Source organism: Amphiprion ocellaris, chromosome 17 (genome assembly GCF_022539595.1).
Source record: "Amphiprion ocellaris isolate individual 3 ecotype Okinawa chromosome 17, ASM2253959v1, whole genome shotgun sequence".
Taxonomy (NCBI): Eukaryota; Metazoa; Chordata; class Actinopteri; family Pomacentridae; genus Amphiprion; species Amphiprion ocellaris.
The window spans coordinates 23,410,924-23,433,725 of record NC_072782.1 but is presented as its reverse complement, the minus strand read 5'-3'; the positions used below and the strand labels follow the sequence as shown (position 1 = coordinate 23,433,725).

Genomic DNA, 22,802 nt, shown 5'->3' with positions numbered 1-22,802 from the left:
ATTTACCAGAGGATGCTTATAATCATGCTGATGTGGTCTGTACTCTACAGTATTTTAGTGACTCAATAAATGCCTAAGTTGTTTTTTTAAATGCTTTTTAGTTTTTAATAAACATTTAACAGCCTATATGTAATCAATAAATGGCCTTTGCCTATCTTAAGAAAAATTCACTCAGAACTCTGATATGTTAACAGTACTAAATAAATCAATAAATACATGCATACACACATAAATAAGTTAATACATTAACTGTGTTAAGATAAGATTTAGATTTTTTTTTTTTAAAAAGTTGTTTATGTTTTTGCAGAATCCAGTATTGCTCACTGGTTGGTCGTTACATTTTATTAGTTTGATTTCACTGTTTAAAATGATGCCACCTCTTTTCAGACAGAACCTGTGATCATAAAACAATACAAAATTTTTAGTTCCGTGTTAATAAAGCACTTAAAGCTTTAAGTATGGCTAAATGCTTTTTTCAAAATTAAATATATCACTCCTTAGGTGGTAGTGGCCCCAAGTTCAGTAAAGTTGGAAAGATATTCACAGATTCGGACTTCCAGCATCAATAACTCATTAGATATAGGTTGTCAAAACATAAACGGTGCCTCTTTCCCATTGTTGCAAGGCAGACAATGTGCTACAAGCCCAGTTTTATCAAAAGTAGCTGTCTTTCAAGCTACAGGAATAACATTGGTGTCTATGGAGTGAACAGGGTCCGTCTGCAATTTGCAAAACCACTGCAACAGTAAAGAGAGACAAATATTCAATAACTTCACTCTTATACATTGTAGCGTCACTAAAATCACTGCAGCCTTCAACTGGCTCCTGTTGACAAAGTGTTTTAACAGAAATGTAAATGCTGTAATTTGATTCTTTTAATGAACCATGTAACTTGAATGGATGTGATGCTGGTGTGACCACAGTGCACATGTCTGATGTTGCTCACAGTGGTCCAAGGAACGCTCAGGGAGTTTGTGTGTTTGCTCACACTCAGGAAAAATTACAGGGAACATTGCTAACAACACAAAATTTAAGAATATATACACAAATGAATTCAAATGGTTTATTGCACATGACAATTTTGTAACTGTCATTAAGTGAGTGTTTGCTCTGTTGGGAGCAGTGCTGATTATAGAATCTGATACCAGCAGAAAGGAAGGACCTGCGGTAACGCTTCTTCACATATCTGGGGTGATGCAGTCTGTTCCTGAAGGAGCTGTCCAGTGCCCTCTGAGTGTCATGCATGGAGTGGGAGACGCTGTCTAGCAGGGATGTTAACTTGGCTAACATCCTCCTTTCTCCCACCACCTGCACTGGGTTCCAGGGGGCTCCCCAGGACAGAGCTGACCTTCTTGATCAGCTGATCAAGTTTCCTTTTGTCATCAGCTGAGATGCCCAAGCAGACCACTCCATAAAAGATGGCTGATGCCACCACAGAGCCATAAAACGTCTTCAGGAGTGCCCCTTGCACCCCAAAAGACCTCAGTCTCCTCGGTAGATAGAGTCTGCTTTGACCCTTCCTATAAAGTACTGTAATGTGGTCTGACCAGTCCAGTTTATTGTTCAGGTGAACACCCAGGTACTTGTACGAGTCCACTCTCTGAATATGCATGCCCTGGATTTTCACCGATGTTGTAGGTGTGTGACGCTGAGTTGATCTGGAGGCAGTTCTGCTGGCACTAGTCCACAAAGTCCTAGGTCAGTTCTCTATATTCCCGATCATCATCATCTGAGATGACAGCTTTCAGAGAACTTCTGCAGAAGTTCTCTGAAAGCTGTTTGTTTTCCACATCTGTGTTTTGTTTCCGAATTTTAGTAATGACTGACTATTCTCCAGCCCCCATCCTTTTCTGTTCCCTATGCCATTAATCTCCAAAAACATTTGCACAGAGTGTGATGGGTTTTGCACTTTTAAAACTAAACTCTTAAGGTACTTGATATTTTCTAGACTGACTGACCTTCATGTCTTAAAGTGATGATGGGCTGTTTCTCTTTACAAAGTTTAGTGGTTCTATATGGATTACAATAGAAGTTAAATACATCTACTTGCTGTAAATCAACACTATTTCTGCACAACACAACTAATCCTTTCAAATTAAGAAGGCTAACCTGTTAACTCAAACCATTCCTGATGACAACCCTAATGAAGCTAACCTGTTACCAACAATCTGCAAAGCTGTCAACAAAGCAAGCAGTGGCTACCTTGAGGAATTTAAAATATACTGGTTGGGTCTTTGGGTGCCATGGTGGTGAGATGTTTTGCACTGTCACTTCACTGATAAAAGGTCCTGAGTTTGTGTCCCAGCCTGGGACTGGGATCTTTCTGTGTGGAGTTTGCATGTTCTCCATATACAGTGTGGGTTCTCACCGGGTTCTCCAGCTTCCTCCCGCAGTCCAAAAGCATGCTGAGGTTAAATGGTAATTCTAAATTGTCCATAGGTGTGAATGTGAGTGTGCTTGGTTGTCTGTCTCTGTATGTGGCAATGTTGTAGGCTGGTGACCTGTCCAGGGTGTCCCCTGCCTTCACCGTAAGTCACCTGGGATAGACTCCAGCCCCCCATGACCTTACAGAGGATAATGTGGTGTATAGATAATGGATGGATGGGTGGTTGGGTCTGAGAAAAGCCAGGTAAAGATGACATTGTCTGGCCCCTTACAAGCCTTACCTTCCAGTCCCTCAGTTCACAATGGGTAGCTACATTTCACAATCAAATGACTATTAACACTTGTATCAATTTTTTCATAAGTTAACAGATACTGAGACATGGTCATTCATAGTACAGCACGAAATCACCCAGGTCAAACATGTGAAAGTTATGATGCAAGAGTACTTGTTCAACAGTGACTAACAGCATCCACATGTATCAGCTTGAAGTGCTGCCAAATTTAATCTGATGACAAATCCCCTTCTCCCCCATTCTCTTTTTCCTCTCACTCACGTAGTCAAGTTTCATCATGTTTATGATTGCATCATACCAGAGATAAGCCTAATTCTGACAGAATTTCCACAATGAAGAGAGTAAAAATTCACAAGGAACTCATAGCGGCTTTCAGAATGTCCTCTTTGTGGTGCTTGCACAAACATTATGTACAATCTGCATATGTAAAGTATATTTTTGTATTTAAAAAAAGAAAAAAAAAGAAAAGAAAGGAAATTAAATTAAATTACCCTTTGGTTTCGGTCATCATCGTCATGGTATTTCTATTTTTCTCTTTTGGAAACCCGAACCACAATGTTTTCCTATCCTAACCAGATGGTTCTAATCCAAGCAAGCCTTCACAAAAGCATAGTCATGTATTAAAACCAGTTTACTTCTCAGCTCTGATCTGTGATGGTTTCAGAAGGCACATACAATCAAGTGATTAAAATGAACAATTACACATTTGGCTCCAAATTATTGTGTTTCATAACGACTGTCTACTAATGCTGTTATTTCAGGTGCTGAGCATATGTAGAAGACTGGGCTGGATGCCCTCTTTAATGAGCAAACTTACCAAACCGATAAAACGATGCTCCAGCAATGCAGGGTTATGACACACTTCTTAAAAACAGTCTAAATTAAAGATGCAGAAGCAGAAATCCCTCTGTATACAGATCTGTAATACAGTCTGTGTCCCCGTTTTAACTGGCTAAACTGATGTCTATAAAAAATTAACCTATCTTCATGTGTCATATTGTGTTTGGAGCATAGATCTGTCATATACACATCACAAACTTTAATGTTACCAAACTGAAGGGAAGAATTGAACCTTTTTGCCAACGATTGGAGGAGAAGCTTGACTCTAATGTCTGTATGCTGGTTATGTAGTTACAACCAGCAGTCAGCTAACCGAGCTTAGCAGAAAAGGAAAGAAGGAATCAGGTACACTGGAAAGTATAAGTCCAGTGCAATCCCAAAGTTCTTTCAGCATGAGAAGTGTGAATTCACTAGCTTTATTGTGCTTCACACCTAATCTGTTTGGTTTGGCTCACAGTTAGGTCGGTAGTTCATTTGGGTTTAGGAGAAAGTTGTTAATCAACCCCTGATATGGGCCTCTACTGTAATAGATCACTACAGGAGAGTGATATGTCACAGCTGGAACTGAAACAGAAAGCAGCCAAACTGAAATGTTGAGCACTAAAAGAAAGGGAGGACTATGGTAATCAGATGTGGTATTCATGACCAGTTTTATCGTACCTTCTGCTTAGTTTTTGAGCTCTTTTTTTTTGGCTTGGATTTACCATAACAATTTTAACAAAGGATGCATCTCTGTTACAGAGATTTAAAATCCTTCTCCTCACATATAAATCTCTGAATGACCATCTCCAGCTTTGCTTAAACACCTTATTGTACCATATCATCCTAACTGAACATTTCCCTCTCAGACTGTAAGTTTACTTGTGGTTCCCAGAGTTTCCAGAAATTGAATGGGAGGCAGAGCTTTCAGTTATCAGCTCATCTGGTGTGGAATCAACTCCCACACCCTCTCTACTTTTAAGATTAGGCTTAAAACTGACAAAGTTGATAGTTAAATCTGTGCAGGTGACCCTGAAGCCAATATTTAATATAGGTCAAGTTTATTTGTATGGTCCAATTTGACAGCTTTACTGCTCCATCTAAATATACTTTATACAACAATGGGAATGCAATCCAGTTGGGTACAATTCAAAGTCACAAAAGTAATATGTCCTGTAATAAATACTTTTAAATGTCAGAAAAACACAAATGCCCCCATGACAACAGTAACAATAATAAAAAATAATGAATCCACTCAAACTGAATAGAATAAAAAGCAAAATACATTAACTGTAATAGCAATTTCAGCCAACCCCTTTAGTCTGCTGCTTTACTGATGGCTGAGTTGGATTTTTGTCTTGACACATGCAGATAAAGGTGAGTAAAAGTGGATCCAGTTCGTCCCAATGACCATTTATTGCTTTATTGTTGTTGAATGAATATACAGATAAGTTGAAAATAAAATAACAAAGCTTTAAACTAAAGAGTCTTTTAAGAAGTCCTAATTCCTTCATGCAGCCGCATGGTCAAAAAAACTTTTTCCTTCCTCAGCCACACCCAGATGCTGTGGCAGCTGGTCTTTAAGCCTTCCCCTTAGGCTCCACTTAAAGCTTCCTCAGCCAAGTGCAATGGCTCCCTGGTCTCCTCTAGGTGGGGTGAACACACCTATGGCTATGGATTCTCCTGAGGGCACATCTGCACACACACACTCTCTCTCCCATTCACATAGACACACTAATAAAAAGAAAGAATGTGTGAAAATCAGTATAAATCACAATTTGGCTCCTACATTAACCATAACTTAGTTCTAGCTGAATTTAACTTTAGGGATTCTGAACACTCTGACAATGCATCCTGCGAAATCTGCTTAGATGCAAGTTCTCTTGCAACTAAACCTAATTTTGTTGAGTATAGGTTGAATGAATTATACACAATTCATTCCACTATTGTTTTTAATTTAAAAAGTTATACGGATTCATGTTTTTAGGTTCTTAAGTGGTCTGAAAATAAATATTAGAGATCTGAGAAATTAGATGAACTCACAAGCAGTGTTTACATTAAGTTAGTGAGAAAAGATAAGTGGATTTGACTAAATTACTTTGTTGTTTTTTTAAAGTACAATTTACATCAGTATAATGGATGTAAATGGAATTTTCTGTGCAAAGACAAATTATTTATTGAAAAATGTAACAATGTAGTTTTCCTGAAGCCAATTACTTTCTTTGCCCACAGACAGTAACAAAGAATAGATTCCACTGAAAACACTTGACAGAAGTATATGGATAATTGTGAGTAATTGTGTTTTACAATGTCAGTTTCCATGCTTTGGAGACAGTAAATTCTTGTCACCTCTGTTGAACTGGGGTGAGAGTAAAAATCTCAGCAGTGATATTTAAACATCTTAGCAATAAAGTGACTGAGGAAGTTTACATTCTTGAATTTGTTAGACCTTCATTAGATGGTGGACTACTGCTTTGAGGGTTTGAGTTTGGAATTTTGCCGTCACCATCTTGGTCTTTTGCAGCTGAATGTAATGAACACTACTCACAGCGATATTGATGCAACCTGTTGATCACAAACTAGCCATGCCCTCAAAATATCTTGCTTTGTTTTCTATTTTACTCTAAATGGAACCATAATTTATGAGGTCAGCACTATGCTGTATTTAAAAAGTCTTGTTGAGACCATAAACTCGAAAAGGAAATGTAAACTTAGATACTTAGTCAACTGAGAAATTAAGTTGTTTTCTCATAGACTTCTTTACAATCTTACACAGGCTTCTTTTTGCAGACAGGGGAGTCGCCCTCTGCTGGCAGTCAGAAAGAATGCAAGTTTAAAGCACTTGATCCACCTTAAATGGCGATATGGGTCATCTAAAGATAAGCAGCCTGAAATTACTAACAACAACCTTAATCTTAGAGCTTACTTTAGGCACTTCACCCAAAACTTATCAAACATTTATAGGTCAATCATGCCAACTCAAAGCTGTAAAGGCAGTAGAGATGCTTTAATGCAGTAGAGATAGTTACCTACATTGTATACAGTAAATACTTTACATTCATATAAGTGATAAATGAAAGAAACAACATGGTTGACTGAGTGGGTGTTTTTGCCAGTTGCCTGTCCAATGCCATCATCAAAACAGCAAATGAATATCTTTTTACAGATGTTGTCCACTCCTCCAGTACACTCTATATGACTATGTCTGAAATACATGCGTGACTCAAACATGGCACTCCTCTGTTTACATTATGCAAATAATACATAGTATGATATATAGAATAAATTACAGGAAACATTTTAAAACATACAACGTTTAAATAATACGAAATAATGTTTTCATTTAAAAAAAAAAAAATAGAAACATAAAACACTGAGACTAAAACAATGATCACACAGAAAAGGGTTTTTTTTTCTATACGCGAAAAATACCAAATGATGATGACGCAATCAGTTTGTAGCCTTCGCGGAGCGACACTTTCACCTGATCTTCTTCCTCCAGTTCAAAAAGCTGTCCGACAAAGACAGTCCGGTATCGTTCTGAAGGACACTTGATAGAATCCCGGGAATCTGCCAGGGAGACATTGTCATTGTATCCAAAAGGCAGTCTGTGCAGCTGGACAGAGAACGTCTTGAAACCTTCATCGTCATCGTGGCATCTTAAAGCAAAGCGTACGTAGACAAAGTAGAAGCCTGTCACAGGAATCACAACGGCACGGTCCTTTTCGCTGTAGTTCTCACCAATCACAGACTGCCATTTCATGTACGTTTTGTCATCCACATTGTTTTCAAACACTGACCCTGTAGGATGTGACGCAAACATGAAATCAGTTACCCGATCGGAAATTTTTACTATTCTCCACACGTGAAGGTAGCCACAGCCTAAAACACATAATCTACTTAAAGTAAATAGATCCAACAAAACACACAAATCAGAATGTGGGCAGCTTCCTGTGTTGGCCATGTGCCTAGAATGTGCACTCAAGCTGCTTGTGCTGCAACATGTCACTACACCAATACAGATCCATGTACATGTGGATTCACTCTGTACTGTTGTGAACCTAGCTGTCAAGTTGTGAAATATATATTTGAATGTATTTCTGAACAACTCAGATGCTGGCCTGTCAGATGCGTCTCACAGCTGTCTTTGAAAAAGAGTTCTTAAAATTTTGGTTATTTCTTTTTGAAGCTTCTTAAAGACTGTATGTTAAAGTATTTAGATCCCAAGTCTACACATAAAACATACCACAAATGAATTAAATACATGTAAATTAGAGTAAAAATATAGAGAAGCATAAAACATTTCTCTGCATATGTCAAGAGGAGCACTTACTAAGATCATTGCGCACACTTTGGAACTCATTTTGAGCAGTTTCTGTAGACAGAGAAAGAGAAGATAAACAGGTTCAAAAGAGCGCTTTAGGCTTGCTCATAATATTTTACCGAATGCAAAGCCTTGATCTGCGTCATGCAACACAAGCATTCTCTGAGTTGCAAAATACGACACAAATAATAAGACAAAATATAATGCTGTATTTTGGATTTGCCACGACCAAAGAGAAGTACATCGTGCCTGAAAATCCTACCACTTCTGTAGATGATGTGTTTTATTCAGATAAAACAGATCAATAAGATGAATGACTTGGCCTACCTGTGGGACTGCACTCTTGCTTGGAGTAGGCTAGACTGTGCTCAGCTGGGTTCTGTAAATAAGGAAGATGACATTTTCACATTCTTTAGTCAGATATAGTTTCATCTGCTACACTCAATAATGTCCTTTATGTGAATTTTATGAGAGCTTCTTAAGATCTTGTCTTTGCCGTTACACCAGCTGCAAAAGTAAAGTAAATGGAACTGAAGGGGGTTCTTCATCACTCAGTAAGACAGTATATTTGGGCAGCTATTATTCACCTGTCCACTGAGATACGTTTTGTTTAAGTGAACTAGGAGGGTCTTTTCTGTCATGATGATTCTGGTGTGCAGTGCAGCTCTCATAAAACTATGGACACAATCATCTATATAAAAATAAATGTGATGCATTTTCTTTAAAAAACTCTTAAAAACACAGATACAACTATTCAAGTATCACAGCTTAGTCTGGTGCCCACTGTTTAAATACAGTTTATTGTGCGATGTGCCAGCTTTAATTGAAGCCAATAAGTAAAAGGATGAATCTGTCAGTGTGTTTCATATGCACATGCTGCTTTGTCACTGATTCAAACATAGTTAAAACTATCAAAAAAAAAAAAAAGAAAACTCAGAATATAAGGAAAAAGTTTCTGAACTTACCCCCTGTCCACTGAAACCAGAGTTTCCATGCTGTCGTGAATTAGCACAGAGGGTAAAAATGAAAAGTGCTGTACAGCCGAGCAGCAGGAACAGAGTGATGAGCCTGAGTCTTGTCTCCTGTTGCTTCATGTCCCGGCAGTGTTTCAGGAGGATGAGCACTGACTTGTCTGGGCTCATATCTACCACAGCATCCTCGCAGGCAGCCCCAGTGTGTCCCATCAGTTTCTGTTCCATCGTCTCTCTCCAAGTGTCAGGTCCTGAAAAAGCTGTCTCCTGCTGATACATGCACAGTCTTATATTAGCACAACAGCTGGCCTGGAGCCAAGCCGCCTACACCAAAACTTTCTGTCTCATTCATGCAGAAGGAAAGGGAGAACCGAGAGGAGGGGCACTCCAAACAGAGACCCACATCCCATCCACTGACTGTAACAGCTCTCTTGTGCCTGATTATCATCACAATCCAGACATAGAGGAAAAACTTGTTATTCACGTCTGGATCAAAGTATTCTGTCTGCTGCTCAGTGTGACAGACGTTTTTCCCATTTCTGTTTTCCACTATTGTGACATAGCTTCTCACTTTCCCCACCGTATATCGTGCTATACTTGAGAATGTAAATAAAGTCTATAAATATTTATATGTGTAACATAGTTCCAATTCTTAAAATAAAAGTTAAAATGCTGTAGTTTGTGCAGAAAATATTTTGGGCTCTATATAGTTTTTTGTTTTTCTGGCCACTTGGTGGCAATAAATTGTTAACATTTTCTTCTTATCACTTTATTAAGCTGGTCATAAATGTGAATAAAAAAATAAAGATTTTCTACTTAAATTACAAAAAGTTCCTTTAGAAAAATCATTCACTGGAAAAGCTACTACCATACATCAACTTCCAGAATTGAGAAATAAAGCCACAGAGGATGTGGCAAACACAGTTCACATAAAGTTCCCTTGGGCCTTATTTGAAGCTCGCTGCAAAAGTGAGTCAATCAGCGTAGAGCACATAGATCATACAGTAGCACAAACATGTTGACAGCCTGGAACAAAACATGGTCTTAGAATCTATATCTAATTTCCCTGATAGTGTTACTCTACAGGAGGGGAATTTGATATAATTCGGCCACTTAAGGTTAACATTATGCAAAATTAAGAGCATGGCTGGTTAGAGTGACAGTCAGCCCATCGCAGCTCCATCAACCCTCATCTTTGCTCAGTTGAGGATAAACTACAAGTTAGAAGGACAGAGTCACTGCAAAGATGTACAGAACAGCTGGAACCACTGCACTGAGCATCATAACTGCTCATCTGGAAACCACAAACAATTCATCCATCTTTATATATAGTCTGTAGTTACAACACAAGCTTTTGTGGATGATAAACATTTGCAAAGATCAGTAAGAGCTGCCCTTATGCTTTGTGCAACTACATGATTCAACATGACCTGCTGCACTGTTGCTGCAGAATTGAATCCCAAAATATACAGCCCTCATAAGACAACTGTTTTTCATGTAAGATCACTAGTTCTATATGTGTAGGGTTTTTATGGTGGTACACCTCTACAAACTGGTCTTCTTAGCTCCTAGATGACGCCGCCCAAGGAATACTACGGCCTAAGTCTAGCACCTCTTCCTGAAGCCCTTGTGGGAGCACCAGCCTTTCACTATCATCTGGATCTGCTTTGTAATACATCACTTGCTCTCTCAGGAAAAAAACCCTCTCCTTGCATCTGACCCTGCTGCACAGCATTTGCTTGTTGAAAAAAAAAAAAAACCTGCAGTGACTCATCCTGTCATTGCAGCTGTAAAAAAATCACAACTTTTAACAGCTTCACCACCCTCTGGCTCCACTAGCCCTAAACCTGTTCTAACGGTCCCTGTCATCTTTTCTTGCCTTTTCTGTCTCCTGCTTTTACAGCCCTATCTGTGAGCTCCTCATCAAAGAAAGGTAACTTCAAATCTTCAGCTAAACGCTGCATCTCTGGCTCAACCTGGGCTGTGGGCTGGGTAACTAGCTCCTCTGGACCCTGAACATTTTTATCTGGCCCTGCCTGGTTCCCACTCACTCCCCCTTCCTCCAGTCTCTAGGTGTAAGTCTGAGACCCAGTGACAATGTTAACTGGTCTACCAACTCCTGAAGGATGGGAATATCCTGCCCCAAGATAACCTGATGATCCAAGCTGTCTATGACCCCCACTGACACAAGATAAGTTTGTCCTGTTACCTCAAGATACACCACCATCATAGGATGAGCTCTCTGTGTACCATGTACACAGGAAATATCAAGAACTGGCTTCCCTAAGGGACCCTCCTTTGGGACCAGTGATGGATGGATTAATGTCTGTGTACTACCAGTATCAAGTGGTGCTCTCTGACTGGGGTGAGGAACAGTGCAAAAATAGGAAACGTTTGCGTGACCCTCCTGATCACAGTATAAACAAACAGGCTTAGCTGATGACTTTGACTTAACAGGAACTACAGATCTTACAAGTTTCCTATCTGGTTCTGGCTCTGAATCTCGAGAGAGAGAGAGTGGTTAACACGGGTTTTCCCCAACGCAAAACAAAATAATAAATAAACGTATAGTATCAATCCGTCACTTATGCACATGTACTGTCACCTGAGTGAGGAGGATGCTTCCCAGCTGTTCCTATCAAAGAAACTTTCCTTTTATTTGTGTGGCGTGTAAGTGTGAATACAGGAAATTAGTAAACAGATAGAAATGTAAGTAATGTACAGGGTTTCCAATTGCTGTAAAAAGCCAAAAAATTTAATGTAAACACCAGACAGAAGGGACAGACCATCTTTCTGGTCATTTAGGCTGGAGCAAACAATTCAGTCCAACTCAGTTTTAATGGAATAAAGTCATGAAAATAACATAAATAGATAAAAAGCATTGAATGTGAAGGTGTGTCCAAACTTTTGACTGGTAGTGTATTTCATCCTTTATGTCTGACTAGGTGTTAGGTATAGGAATCCTGTTTTCCTGTTTGATCGATTATTTCTTTTGAGTCAGTAGTTAGGTAATTTTTGTAAATAAAATTGTATTTATACTTAAGTCTGTTGCTCCAGAGATTAGCAATACTAGGGCTATGACAGCGGTTCACTTCTTACTGAGGTAAGAAGGTCACTATGGTGAACTTGTACTGATAGCATTAATATTTTTGCTGAAGGGGAAACATCTGATATTTGTGTGAGGAGGTGGTAAGACTCCATTTGTTTTGATGTGGCAGATTTCTCTCTTTCACCTCACACAGAGAGAACGGATTAGAATGGATTATAATGCTGTTAAATCCACACTGACATCAAACTTTTTTCCCTTCTTCGACCACTTTCAACAGTGAGCCAACATTTGTATCTGTCTCTTGTCATAAGAGTTCAGTGTGCACAGAGTAACTGAAGACAAATGTTGTGGAAGGCTGCTTAGTCTTCAGTGACTGTCAGAGAATCCTGTTAATTTGTACATTATAGCAGTTTGACAGTGAGATGCCCTTATGTTGTCTTGTTTCTCGTTCAGGAGCGCAGGTCAGAGACTTGTCACGTGTTTACCATTTGCTTAGAGAGAAAGCTTAGTGATGATACACTTTTTGTTGTTTTAGTTTTAATAATGCGTCATGCTGTGCAGCTGGCCTTTCTCAGTAGTGGGAGGAGTGAGGAATCACACTACAGCTGTAGCTCAGGTGGCAGAGTGATTGAAAGGTTGCCGATCTAAACCCTACACTGTCGCTACTACTGCTGTGTGGGAGTGTGTGAATGTGAAGCACTTTGTGGAACCTTGCACTGGTTGAAAGGGGCTATATACACTACCATTCACAGGTTTGGGGTCACCCAGACAATTTCAGGTTCTCCATGAAAACCCACTTTTGTTCATGTGCTGACATAACTGCACAAGGGTTTTCTAATAATCAATTAGCCTTTCAACACCATTAGCTAACACAATGTAGCATTAGAACACAGACATGATGATTGCTGGAAATGTTCCTCTGTACCTCTATGTATATATTCCATTAAAAATCAGCCACTTCACACTTCTGCACCTCAGACAGGTGAGCTGTCACACACAGAGTAACAAATTATCAGCTGCAGGTAAATCATTTCTTACTTAGGGTTAGCGTTAGTTCTCAGCTTAAATCCTGAGCTCCATCACTGCATTTGGGATATTTTTATTACAGCAAATTTGTTGTTTTGGAAATGTTATTTTGACAGTTTGATCAGCTGATAATATATTACATTAAATCTTTTGTTTATTAGTGCATTCTTATGTATTATGCAACACTTAGTGCACTGTCCATTCTCATGTGAATAGCAAATACTGTGTATTACATATCCCATGTTTGAAAAGTTTGAATTTCAGTATCCATCTCTCCTAACATATATGTGTTGTGTCCCCTACCCAGGAGAATAACACACTGTAAATGGTAATGAATCAGAAATCCAGTCTAGACATTGTTAATGTGGTAAATGACTATTCTAGTGGAGATACATGAGTCACAGAGCATGTGGAAGGCAATATGTGTTGACATTTATTTATGTATAATCAATTAATGAGCTGTGAGGTTCAAATGAGAGGTTATGCAGTTAATGAGAACTGCAGCTGCTTTGATCTCATTTTTGTTGACTATAATCAACACATGATCTTTCTTCTGTTTACATTCATGCATGTTTCAACCTAATTTTATTCCAGACAGTGCCTCCAGATAATATTTTTTGAATGTTACTAGATAAAGCAGACCCATGGATTCACTCAGATGCAGGAATGCTAAAGGTCAGAAAAAACTGCAACCTACATGACCTGGTGTACCTTAGACTGAAATTAAGGATACACTCACAACATTCACTGTAACTAACACTGTTGTGTCTGGAGGTTCTAGTTATCACAATAAGCCCCGAAGTCAAACATAGGACTTGAAAATCTGTCATGGAGACAGAAAGACAACCAGTTCTTTATGAAGTCAGCGTCATATGATTTAAAATGCAGAGGAGCTCTGCCACAAGTGGACAGATTATGACATTTTTAATTGTGGCAAGCGTTTTAGTAAGTAGTTACAGCATATCCACATCAGCACACATGGAGTAACATCAGTTTTCTTTTGGAGCTATGCTTCTGCCCATATGATGCATGTAGCATTACATCTGTATTAAGCCAGCTAAATTCTGAAATGCTACTACCTGAAAAAACAACATTCTCCAGCATTTCCTTTGTTTTGGTTTCCACCAACTCCTAAATCTGTAGCTTTGTAGTTGTTTGGCTTTGTGTTATAGTCAGCACTGATGCAATACTTGATGACTAACATTTCTAAGAAATAACTTGCGTGCATTAATATTACTAAGACTTTTTGAAAAAAATCTCATGATGATTTGCAGCCTCTCTGAGACTTTGCTGTACTCATGACATGGTGCTTTAAAGGAAACCTTATGTCTGCACCTACTGAATGAGTAGATTGTTGTCTAGATGAGAGGACAACACAAGCTGACTATCTAACTTCAGGGTCACCAACTTCTTTGAACCTTTTGAGAGCTACTTCAAGGGTACTGAGTCATACGAAGGGATACTTGTTTGATGCAAACTTCCTGAATAGCCAACTTGGACGATCACCTTTTATTATCGATAATAAAAATAATAATAACATAATAACATAATAACATAATAAAAAAAAAAAAAATTAAAAAAATAAAAAAAAAAAAAAATAATAATAATAATAATAATAACATGTAAAGAGACTGTCTGATCACATATATATATATATATATATATATATATATATATAAAAAAATAAAAAACATGCAACATTATCTATTTCTGTTAATCTGTTCCACCATTTGAAAGTCAGAGGTATCACATCGCTGAATTTTTTGTAAATATCTTTCTTGACAGTTTTGTATGAATAACCATATTTGTACCATTTCGTTCAAAATCACAGCAGTTAGATTTTTGTGCTAATTATCACTCTTTTTTTTTGGGAAGTCATTAACTGCCATATCTTCAAATCATGATTCATTTGTTCAAAGCACTACCTTTATAATAGATAGATAGATAGATAGATAGATAGATAGATAGATAGATAGATAGATAGATAGATAGATAGATAGATAGATAGATAGATAGATAGACAGACAGACAGACAGACAGACAGACAGACAGACAGACAGACAGACAGACAGACAGACAGACAGACAGACAGACAGACAGACAGACAGACAGACAGATAGATAGATAGATAGATAGATAGATAGATAGATAGATAGATAGATAGATAGATAGATAGATAGATAGATAGATACTTATTAATCCTGAGGGAAATTCAAGTGTTCAGCAGCTTACATACAACAACATAAAATAACAAAAAGGCAGGTTAGTAACATTAACATTAAAGGTTAGTATATAAGAAAGCCAGGAATCTTAACTGTCCATTACTTTTTAGATCATGTGAAATTAGTTTAGTTTAAATCTTCTTTCAAAAATACATGTATGTACACTTTTCAACTACTGTACACACATAGTGTAACCTTTACCCTTATAATGTGCATCCAAGAAATGAATGGTTTCTGATAGAATGGGTTTATGAGCTTACATGGTTTTCTTTTGTCCAGTGTCTGGAGTTTGCTCTCTGTTTTGTTCTCTAGCTACATCGCCGTTTGACATTTTTCTGCATCTAATTGCTGTGTCTCCTTGCTGGTGGCCAGCTACCATACAGCGGTTTCATCTCCAACTTGTCTCTCTGGTGATTGATCACCACAGAAAAAAGTACAAAATCCTGAACTTCCCTTCCCGTCATGTAAAAACTGTCAACTCATGATGACATTACATTTGTTTATTTGCGTTGACAAGTCATATTATGGTCTTGACATTACACTGTTAATTTTTAGGTCACATTTTCAATTAGTTAGTTGAAGCCTTGTGATAAAAATACATTTATGTACACACTACAACTGCTGTAAACACTCAGTGTACCCTTTATCCCCTATAATGTGTGTTAAAGTTATTAATAGAACATTTGCTGTGTTTTTTTGATTTAGAAATATTCATTTGCTCCGTTAATTTATTATAATGTTGCCTGTGAGTTTAGAAGCTGTTATCTTGTCCAGTTGGGGACAGAGGATTTCCACAATACCACCAGCAGACATGGAATTTATTTGGAGCTATGTTTATGTGTCTACAGTAAACCAGCTGCATCTAACCACAACCACAGAAATCTACAAAAGAGGAAACGGCAGACTATTTTCATTTTCAAGCCCTCTATATGTCAAGTCATGGTGACATTTGATTTTCTTTTTATATGAAAAACATGTCCTAATCAAACATTATATCATGGTATTATTGGTAATTTTTCTGATTGTAATTACGCTTTGGGCCATATTTTCAATCAGTGTAATTATCTAAAAATATACAGTGCATGTAAAGCTGGTATTGTTTAACTATTTCATGTACACTGAAGTAGTTAACAGTGACTTATGTGACATCAATGGCAGATTTTAAATTGGTTATAGAATCACTGTAGGGAATACAGTATGATCTCCTGGTATACTGGTGCCTTATCAGATCAAACACTTCAATCTTTTAAAAAAAGACACCTCCCTTTACAGTAATAATTGCAGACAGTGAATAAGCCTTGGGGCGAACACAGTATTAACTGTGCTGTCTTGTCAGTGTCTGTGTGAGGTTGTGAAACCCCAAATGGACTACATGTCCTTTATCAAAGTGGAAAATTTTAATAAAGATGCATTACCTAATATGTGCAGACATTAGATCAATGACAAGCATGTATTGTGTAATACAGGAAAGAAAGAGTTCTGACTGTGGCTGATATGCATAAGGTGGCATCATCAAAATGAAACATGGTTTCAGGGAACCATTACCGTTTCTTTCTTCATTCTCAAAGATATGTACACTACCAGTCAGCTCCTATCCCTGCTCTGCAGGACAGAAAGTTTTAGAAAATCTTTCTTACCATCAGCAATTAGACTATTTAATTCTAAAGTAAACAGATGAGACCCCAGACAATTGAATTTCCCTTCGGGGATAAATAAAGTTATTGTATTGTATTGTATTGTATTGTAGTCAAAAGCTTTGACAGACATTCTCATTTAATGTTTTTTCTTTATTTTCATGAATATTTATGTAGTAAACAAAAAAGTGTGAAATAAGTCAAAACATGTTTTATATTTTAGAGTCTTCAAAATAGCCACCGTTTGCTTTGATTACTGCTTTGCACAGTCTTGGCATTCTCCCCATGAAATTCATGAGGTAGTCATCTGAAATGGTTTTCACTTCACATATGTGCCTTCTCAAGGTTAATTAGTGGAATTTCTTGCCTTCTTAATGGGGTTGGGACCATCAGTTGTGTTGTGCAGAAGTCAGGTCAGTACGCAGTTGACAGCCCTATTTGACGACTGTTAGAGTCCATATTATGGCAAGAACCCATCAGCTAAGTAAAGAGAAACAACAGTCCATCATTACTTTAAGAACTGAAGGTCAGTCAGTCTGGAAAATTGCAAAAACTTTGGATGTATGTAAGTGCAGTTGCAAAAACCATCAAGCACTTCAACGAAACTGGCTCACATGATAGATAGATAGACAGACAGACAGACAGACAGACAGACAGACAGACAGACAGACAGATAGATAGATAGATACTTTAGGAGGACATGAGGACCCCCCCAGGAAAGGAAGACCAAGAGCCAACTTTGCTGCTGAGGATAAGTTCATCCAAGTCACCAGCCTCAGAAATGGTAAATTAACAGCAGCTCAGATTAGAGCCCAGATAAATGCCACACAGAGTTCTAGTAGCAGACACATCTCTACATCAACTATTCAGAGGAGACTGTATCAGGCCTTTATGGTGAAATAGCTGCTAAGAAACCACTACTAAGGAAAAACAACAAGCCGAAGAGATTTGTTTGGGCTAAGAAACACAAGGAATGGACATTAGACCAGTGGAAATCTGTGCTTTGGTCTGGCGAGGCCAAATTTGAGATCTTTGGTTCCACCTGCCGTGCCGTGTTTGCATTTAGTTGGACCATCATTTATTTTTCAACAGGACAATGACCCCAAACACACCTCCAGACTGTGTGAGGGCTGTTTGACCAAGAAGGAGAGTGATGGAGTGCTGCATCAGATGACCTGGCCTCCACAGTCACCTGACCTAAACCCAGTCCAGATGGTTTGGGATGAGATGGACCACAGAGTGAAGGCAAAAGGACCAACATGTGCTCAGCATCTCTACCTCATGAAGCTCATCCAGAGAATGCCAAGAGTGTGCAAAGCAGTAATCAAAGCAAAGAGTGGCTATTTTGAAGAATCTAAAAAATAAAACATGTTTTGACTTATTTCACACTTTTTTTGTCCACTACATAATTCCATATGTGTTCATTCATAGTTTTGATGCCCTCAATGAGAATCTACAATGTAAATAGTCATGAATATAAAGAACAACCATTAAATGAGAAGGAGTGTCCAAACTTTTGACTGGTAGTGTACATGAGGACCAAAGTCTTTCTGGTCAGTGAAGCAAACAACACATTTTTAATAATCTTGTGTTCTTTCAAATTATAAATGATTATACACTCTGCAATTCAGAATGTGCATATTATTCAAGATGAAGACAAAGCACAAGTCTTTACGGCTGCTTTTAATTGTATTGCATCATTAACACACACAAGGTTAAAATCAAGATATAACTGCAATGAGTAGTGGCTAAACTGGAGATTTCTTCCCAGAAAATACTTTATCAATATTGATGTAATAGACAACACTGGAACAGAGACAAACTGTTTATAGTATATTGGGGAAACTCTCAGGTCAACTTCAGGGTAGAAAAACAAACAAACAAACAAACAAAAACCTAAATCTGTTGCTTTCCTTTCATTTTAGCATTACCAGAGTGTAGAGTGTTCCTTTGGTAGCAATGGACAGAAAGAAAGCAGGAAGAGGTATGTTGCCACATCCACTGGGGTTGGCTAACTTATGGAAAAAATTAGCAGCCAAAGCCTTTGGCAACAGGAAAATTGAATGATTAGACTCTAGTCATGTTCACTATGTAACTGACTGGATAAAAAAGCACTATATGATGCACACATTACAAGACATCTACTCGTTTTTAACCCTGACAAACAGCACTAGAAATCAAACACAGTTTGGAAGCAAAAAGCCCACACGTGAAAAAACTCAGCTCTGGTCAGGTCAAGTCTTCTGATTTTTTGGGCACATGCAAATCTGTGATGTGAATCTCTGCTGCCCACGCTGGCATCGGTTCTACAGTATATCCAGCTCTTTCAGGCTCAGTGGCCCCTAGAAGGTCCTAAAATGAGTGATTTGCTAAAGAGAAAGCCTTTGTGAATTTGTGAGATGTTGAGATTCTCAACTATATATATCAGGGAAGCAATTTACTATCCAAGATTCATTCTGCAGTAGAACAACAAGCCCAAATCTACAGTCAGAGTCATAACACCATCTTCAGCCACAAGAAGAACAATGGCCTAGCCTCTAGGTAGGAATGGTTCAAAAGGCAAAAGTGGTCACATAAAATATCAATTTGCACTTTGTATGAAGTTAACTGATAAATAAAAACTATTTGTGGCACTATTTTTGAAAGCATTCTCACTGTACTGTTATTGCCTTAAACTTCTGCACAGCACTGCATGCAGATCAGCTGTTAATGTTAATGCTCTGTGAGCTACCTTTCAGTTAAGTCTTAGTACAACACGTTCTAACTGGCATTTGGGTTTCAGTGTCACTTAAAGTGGACAGTGCAGCAGCCTTCATAGTGGGTTCTGTGGGTGGAGGGTAGAAGAGTTTGAGTGGCGGTGTTTTGGCTTGCTCCTGCTGGCAAAACTGTGCATTGCATAAAAAAGAATGGTGGTGGGAATTTGCTGCCGCCGGCGCTAATATTTGATGACGGAAGTGAGTTTTGCTGATATATGCAAAATGCTTGCATGGGAATCTCATTTACAGAATTTACTGAGGCTTCAGAGTTTCTAAACTGTTAATTTTAGCTTATTAACCCAAGCTACCTTCAGCTGGATCAAATAACATGAAACTACAGGCAACCTCACAAACGCTCTGTTCGACACAAATCTTGAAAAATGAAAGCATAATTTTAAAAAGCATACTTTTGCAGATGAGAGATTCCAGTTTTTGACTTTATCAATTTGCAGAAATTTCTGAAAAACATGCAGGCAGACATCTGCACATAAAGCCTCTGAAGCATCTGTGATGTTAGCTTTTTAATACTTTACATGAAAGTACATCAGGAGAATTTTTTTTAAAGAAAGGAGCTTTCTCTCTTTTTCACGAAGCTACTCTTCTGTTAACTAATGAAAAAAATGTTTATTGCACTTTTATCGAATATATATGTCAAATTTCCAAGTGCACAATAAGGCATTCAAACTATTTTCTTGCAAAATTAAGTATTATAGAAAAAGAACGAGTATTAAAATAGTGATTTATTGTCAGCAAACAAGTTTGTTGCATGCTCAATAAATTCAGTTGCATGTTTTCACTTGAGTGTAATAAATAAAAAATAATAGCCATATGCTAACAGGAATGTATTTTTACAAAAAACTAAAAAAAAAAAAAAAAAAAAAAAAGTAAAATTGGATGCTTTTTTGGAGTCAAAAGTGATAATGACCATTAACGGCAAGCTAAGGTTAAAATTTGACTGAGTGAATTTAACAAAAAAAATTGTTGGCACAACAGTTCATGATGCAAGTTTTTAGTTGATGACTGGAGTTATATCCGTTATTGTCTGAGGTGTTTTTAGTGCTATATGCATTTTTTATGCTATACAGAGTTGGCAGATATTCATTCTGCATCACAAAGATGAAGACACTGTTATTTATGGTATATCTCTGCAACTGATAGCAGTGTTAATACATTTTAAGAGAAGAAAATGTTCTGTTTTAGGCACCTACAGGTATAGTCACTGTTGATTACAGTGGTGGCACGATAAATACAGTATTATTGGAAAGTCTAGTCACAGTATTAGACAGTAAACTTTACATTCTACAGTGCAATGCAGCAGGGAATTTTTCAGTAATTAACTGTTTATATAAATTATGATAGTAACATTGTAAAATATAGTCACCACAGCTGCCAGTATTTTCCTATAATTGTATAGAATATTTTTTGCACTCTCAGCATTCCTCTGACGCTATATGCTCTGTCACATTTACCAGTTTGAATCTGAAAAAGTGTTACAATGCGCCACAAGTTCAACCCAATGGAGAATTTGAATCTGTAATTTTTGAGGTAGGATTAACAGTCACAGAGGCACCAGTGGAAAATGGCAACTAGATGGAGTAGAATTCTTAAATTTGGACACCAAATGGGTTTAAACACTAGTTTATCTTTTATTTCTATTTACCTGTTTTAAAGAAAGTACTTGTACATGTCTGTTACAAGAAAATGTGCAAATAAATTTAGTGAATGAAATCGCTGTTTATGTACCATCTGCCTCATCATGTTGGACACTAGGTTCTCTACAATTTAAGTATTTTTCTGTGGTTCAAGTGTCTACTGTAGGCTCAGAAATGACAAACACCTAATGCCAGCTATAGGTTTGCGTTTTAAGCTTGTGGAACAATGAAAGGATTGGAACCATGCATCAGATGCAGATAAATATGTGCATGTGCGTGAACTTTGGTTGTCTGGACTTTCTGAGAGTTGGTGGTAAATCCCCACCTCTGCTTCAGGGTCTACTTGGTGTGGTCCTGTACCCACTGACATAGCCTGAGGCAGTAAGTCTGTGGACTGACAGTGGAGAAGGATCGGCTGGGATGCCTAAGCCTCTTCCACAAATGCTCCAACCTCTTCTTAAAACTGTAAACTGTGAAAATGTCAATAATGCCAATGAAGTAGCGCTGCTCGGGGCCATCGATGACGTGTAGAGGATTCTTTAAGTTGGGCAGTAGACGTCGGTTTTGGGTCTTGAAGTCTGGTAGCTCCGCCGTGTCACTGCCTGGCCTAGCATGCTCTCGGCATGTTTGGAGAGAGCCACAACTTGATGCACCCCGTACATGTGGCAGCTTTAAACCGCTGTCTGTTTCAGATAAAGGTAGGGTGGAGTCATCTTCTAGGACTGCTCCAGGAACAGCAGCTACGCTTGCATGGACAGGGCTGGAGCCTGGATTCACAGATCTAAAATAATAAAGTCATGGGGAAGAGAATGAGTCAAAGAAATTCTGCAGCCTGTTCCACAATGCTACAACTTAGCAACATAACAAATCAAGCTGGACTGACTGTAGACAGCATATAGAAAATTTCCAGATCTCTTGTAGTTAGTTTGCCATATTTTGTTATGTTTAAGACTCAAAATTAATTAAATTCTTTGTTTCTTTAGTCTGATCAATCTACACATTATACTCTATACATTATACAGTGACAAGTTTGCTGTCATCCCTTTTGCTTGTGCACCTTTTCCTACATTTCCATTTATAATCTTTGATAGGGCACTCTGCTGGTTCATGAGCTGTCCGTTGTAACCATCAAGGTTAAAACAAATAAAGGCTTGAAATATTACAGTTTATGTGTAATGAGTCTAGAATATATAGAATTTTCACTTTGAGCAATGTCTGATAAAAATTATTGAACTTATACGAGATGCACCTGTATTCCAAAACAAACAGAACCACATGCCAAGAAAATACATGAATGTGACAGAATGTGAAAAAGAGACTGCAGGACGACTCGCAAGAACACAAAAAGAAAAAGTCGATCAAGAAAACAAAAAATCAGCTATCACGGACCACTGCAAGAGATATAACCACATTATGGACTGGAACAAGGGGAGGATTTTAATATGGGAGGCCAGCAAGCACAAGAGGTGGATAAAAGAGGCCATAGAAATCAGAAAGTGGGCTAAGGATTCTATGACGAGGGGGCTTCCATCCTCTCGCACACCAGGGACTCCATCCTCCAGAAACCATTGGACGGCAGGGGGAGTAGCTCGGTCTGACAGATCTGTCAGGACCTGAACTCAACAGAGTATCTCTGAAGAGAGCCAAACATAGCTGATTTCTATCCAACCT

The 22,802-nt window shown here is 38.1% G+C and overlaps 2 protein-coding genes across 3 annotated transcripts in view; both read right to left on the bottom strand.

Moving 5' to 3' along the window:
* Nucleotides 1-6,485: 6,485 nt before the first annotated feature.
* Nucleotides 6,486-9,130, bottom strand: LOC111572923 (uncharacterized). The gene is made up of 4 exons (XM_023276815.3): nucleotides 8,787-9,130; nucleotides 8,149-8,200; nucleotides 7,831-7,872; nucleotides 6,486-7,298 (listed from the first exon to the last, which is right to left on the bottom strand). The coding sequence occupies exons 1-4, from the start codon at nucleotides 9,069-9,071 to the stop codon at nucleotides 6,913-6,915; spliced, it is 765 nt and encodes a 254-aa protein (XP_023132583.2). The 5' UTR covers nucleotides 9,072-9,130; the 3' UTR covers nucleotides 6,486-6,912.
* Nucleotides 9,131-18,391: 9,261 nt separating this feature from the next.
* Nucleotides 18,392-22,802, bottom strand: part of pip5kl1 (phosphatidylinositol-4-phosphate 5-kinase-like 1) — a 39,843-nt gene continuing 35,432 nt past the window's right edge. For both annotated transcript variants that reach the window (XM_035951227.2, XM_035951228.2), the window contains one exon: nucleotides 18,392-21,912. In XM_035951227.2, the coding sequence (XP_035807120.2) occupies nucleotides 21,471-21,912 (442 nt within the window). In that variant the 3' untranslated portion in view covers nucleotides 18,392-21,470. The remainder of the gene's footprint in view (nucleotides 21,913-22,802) is intronic.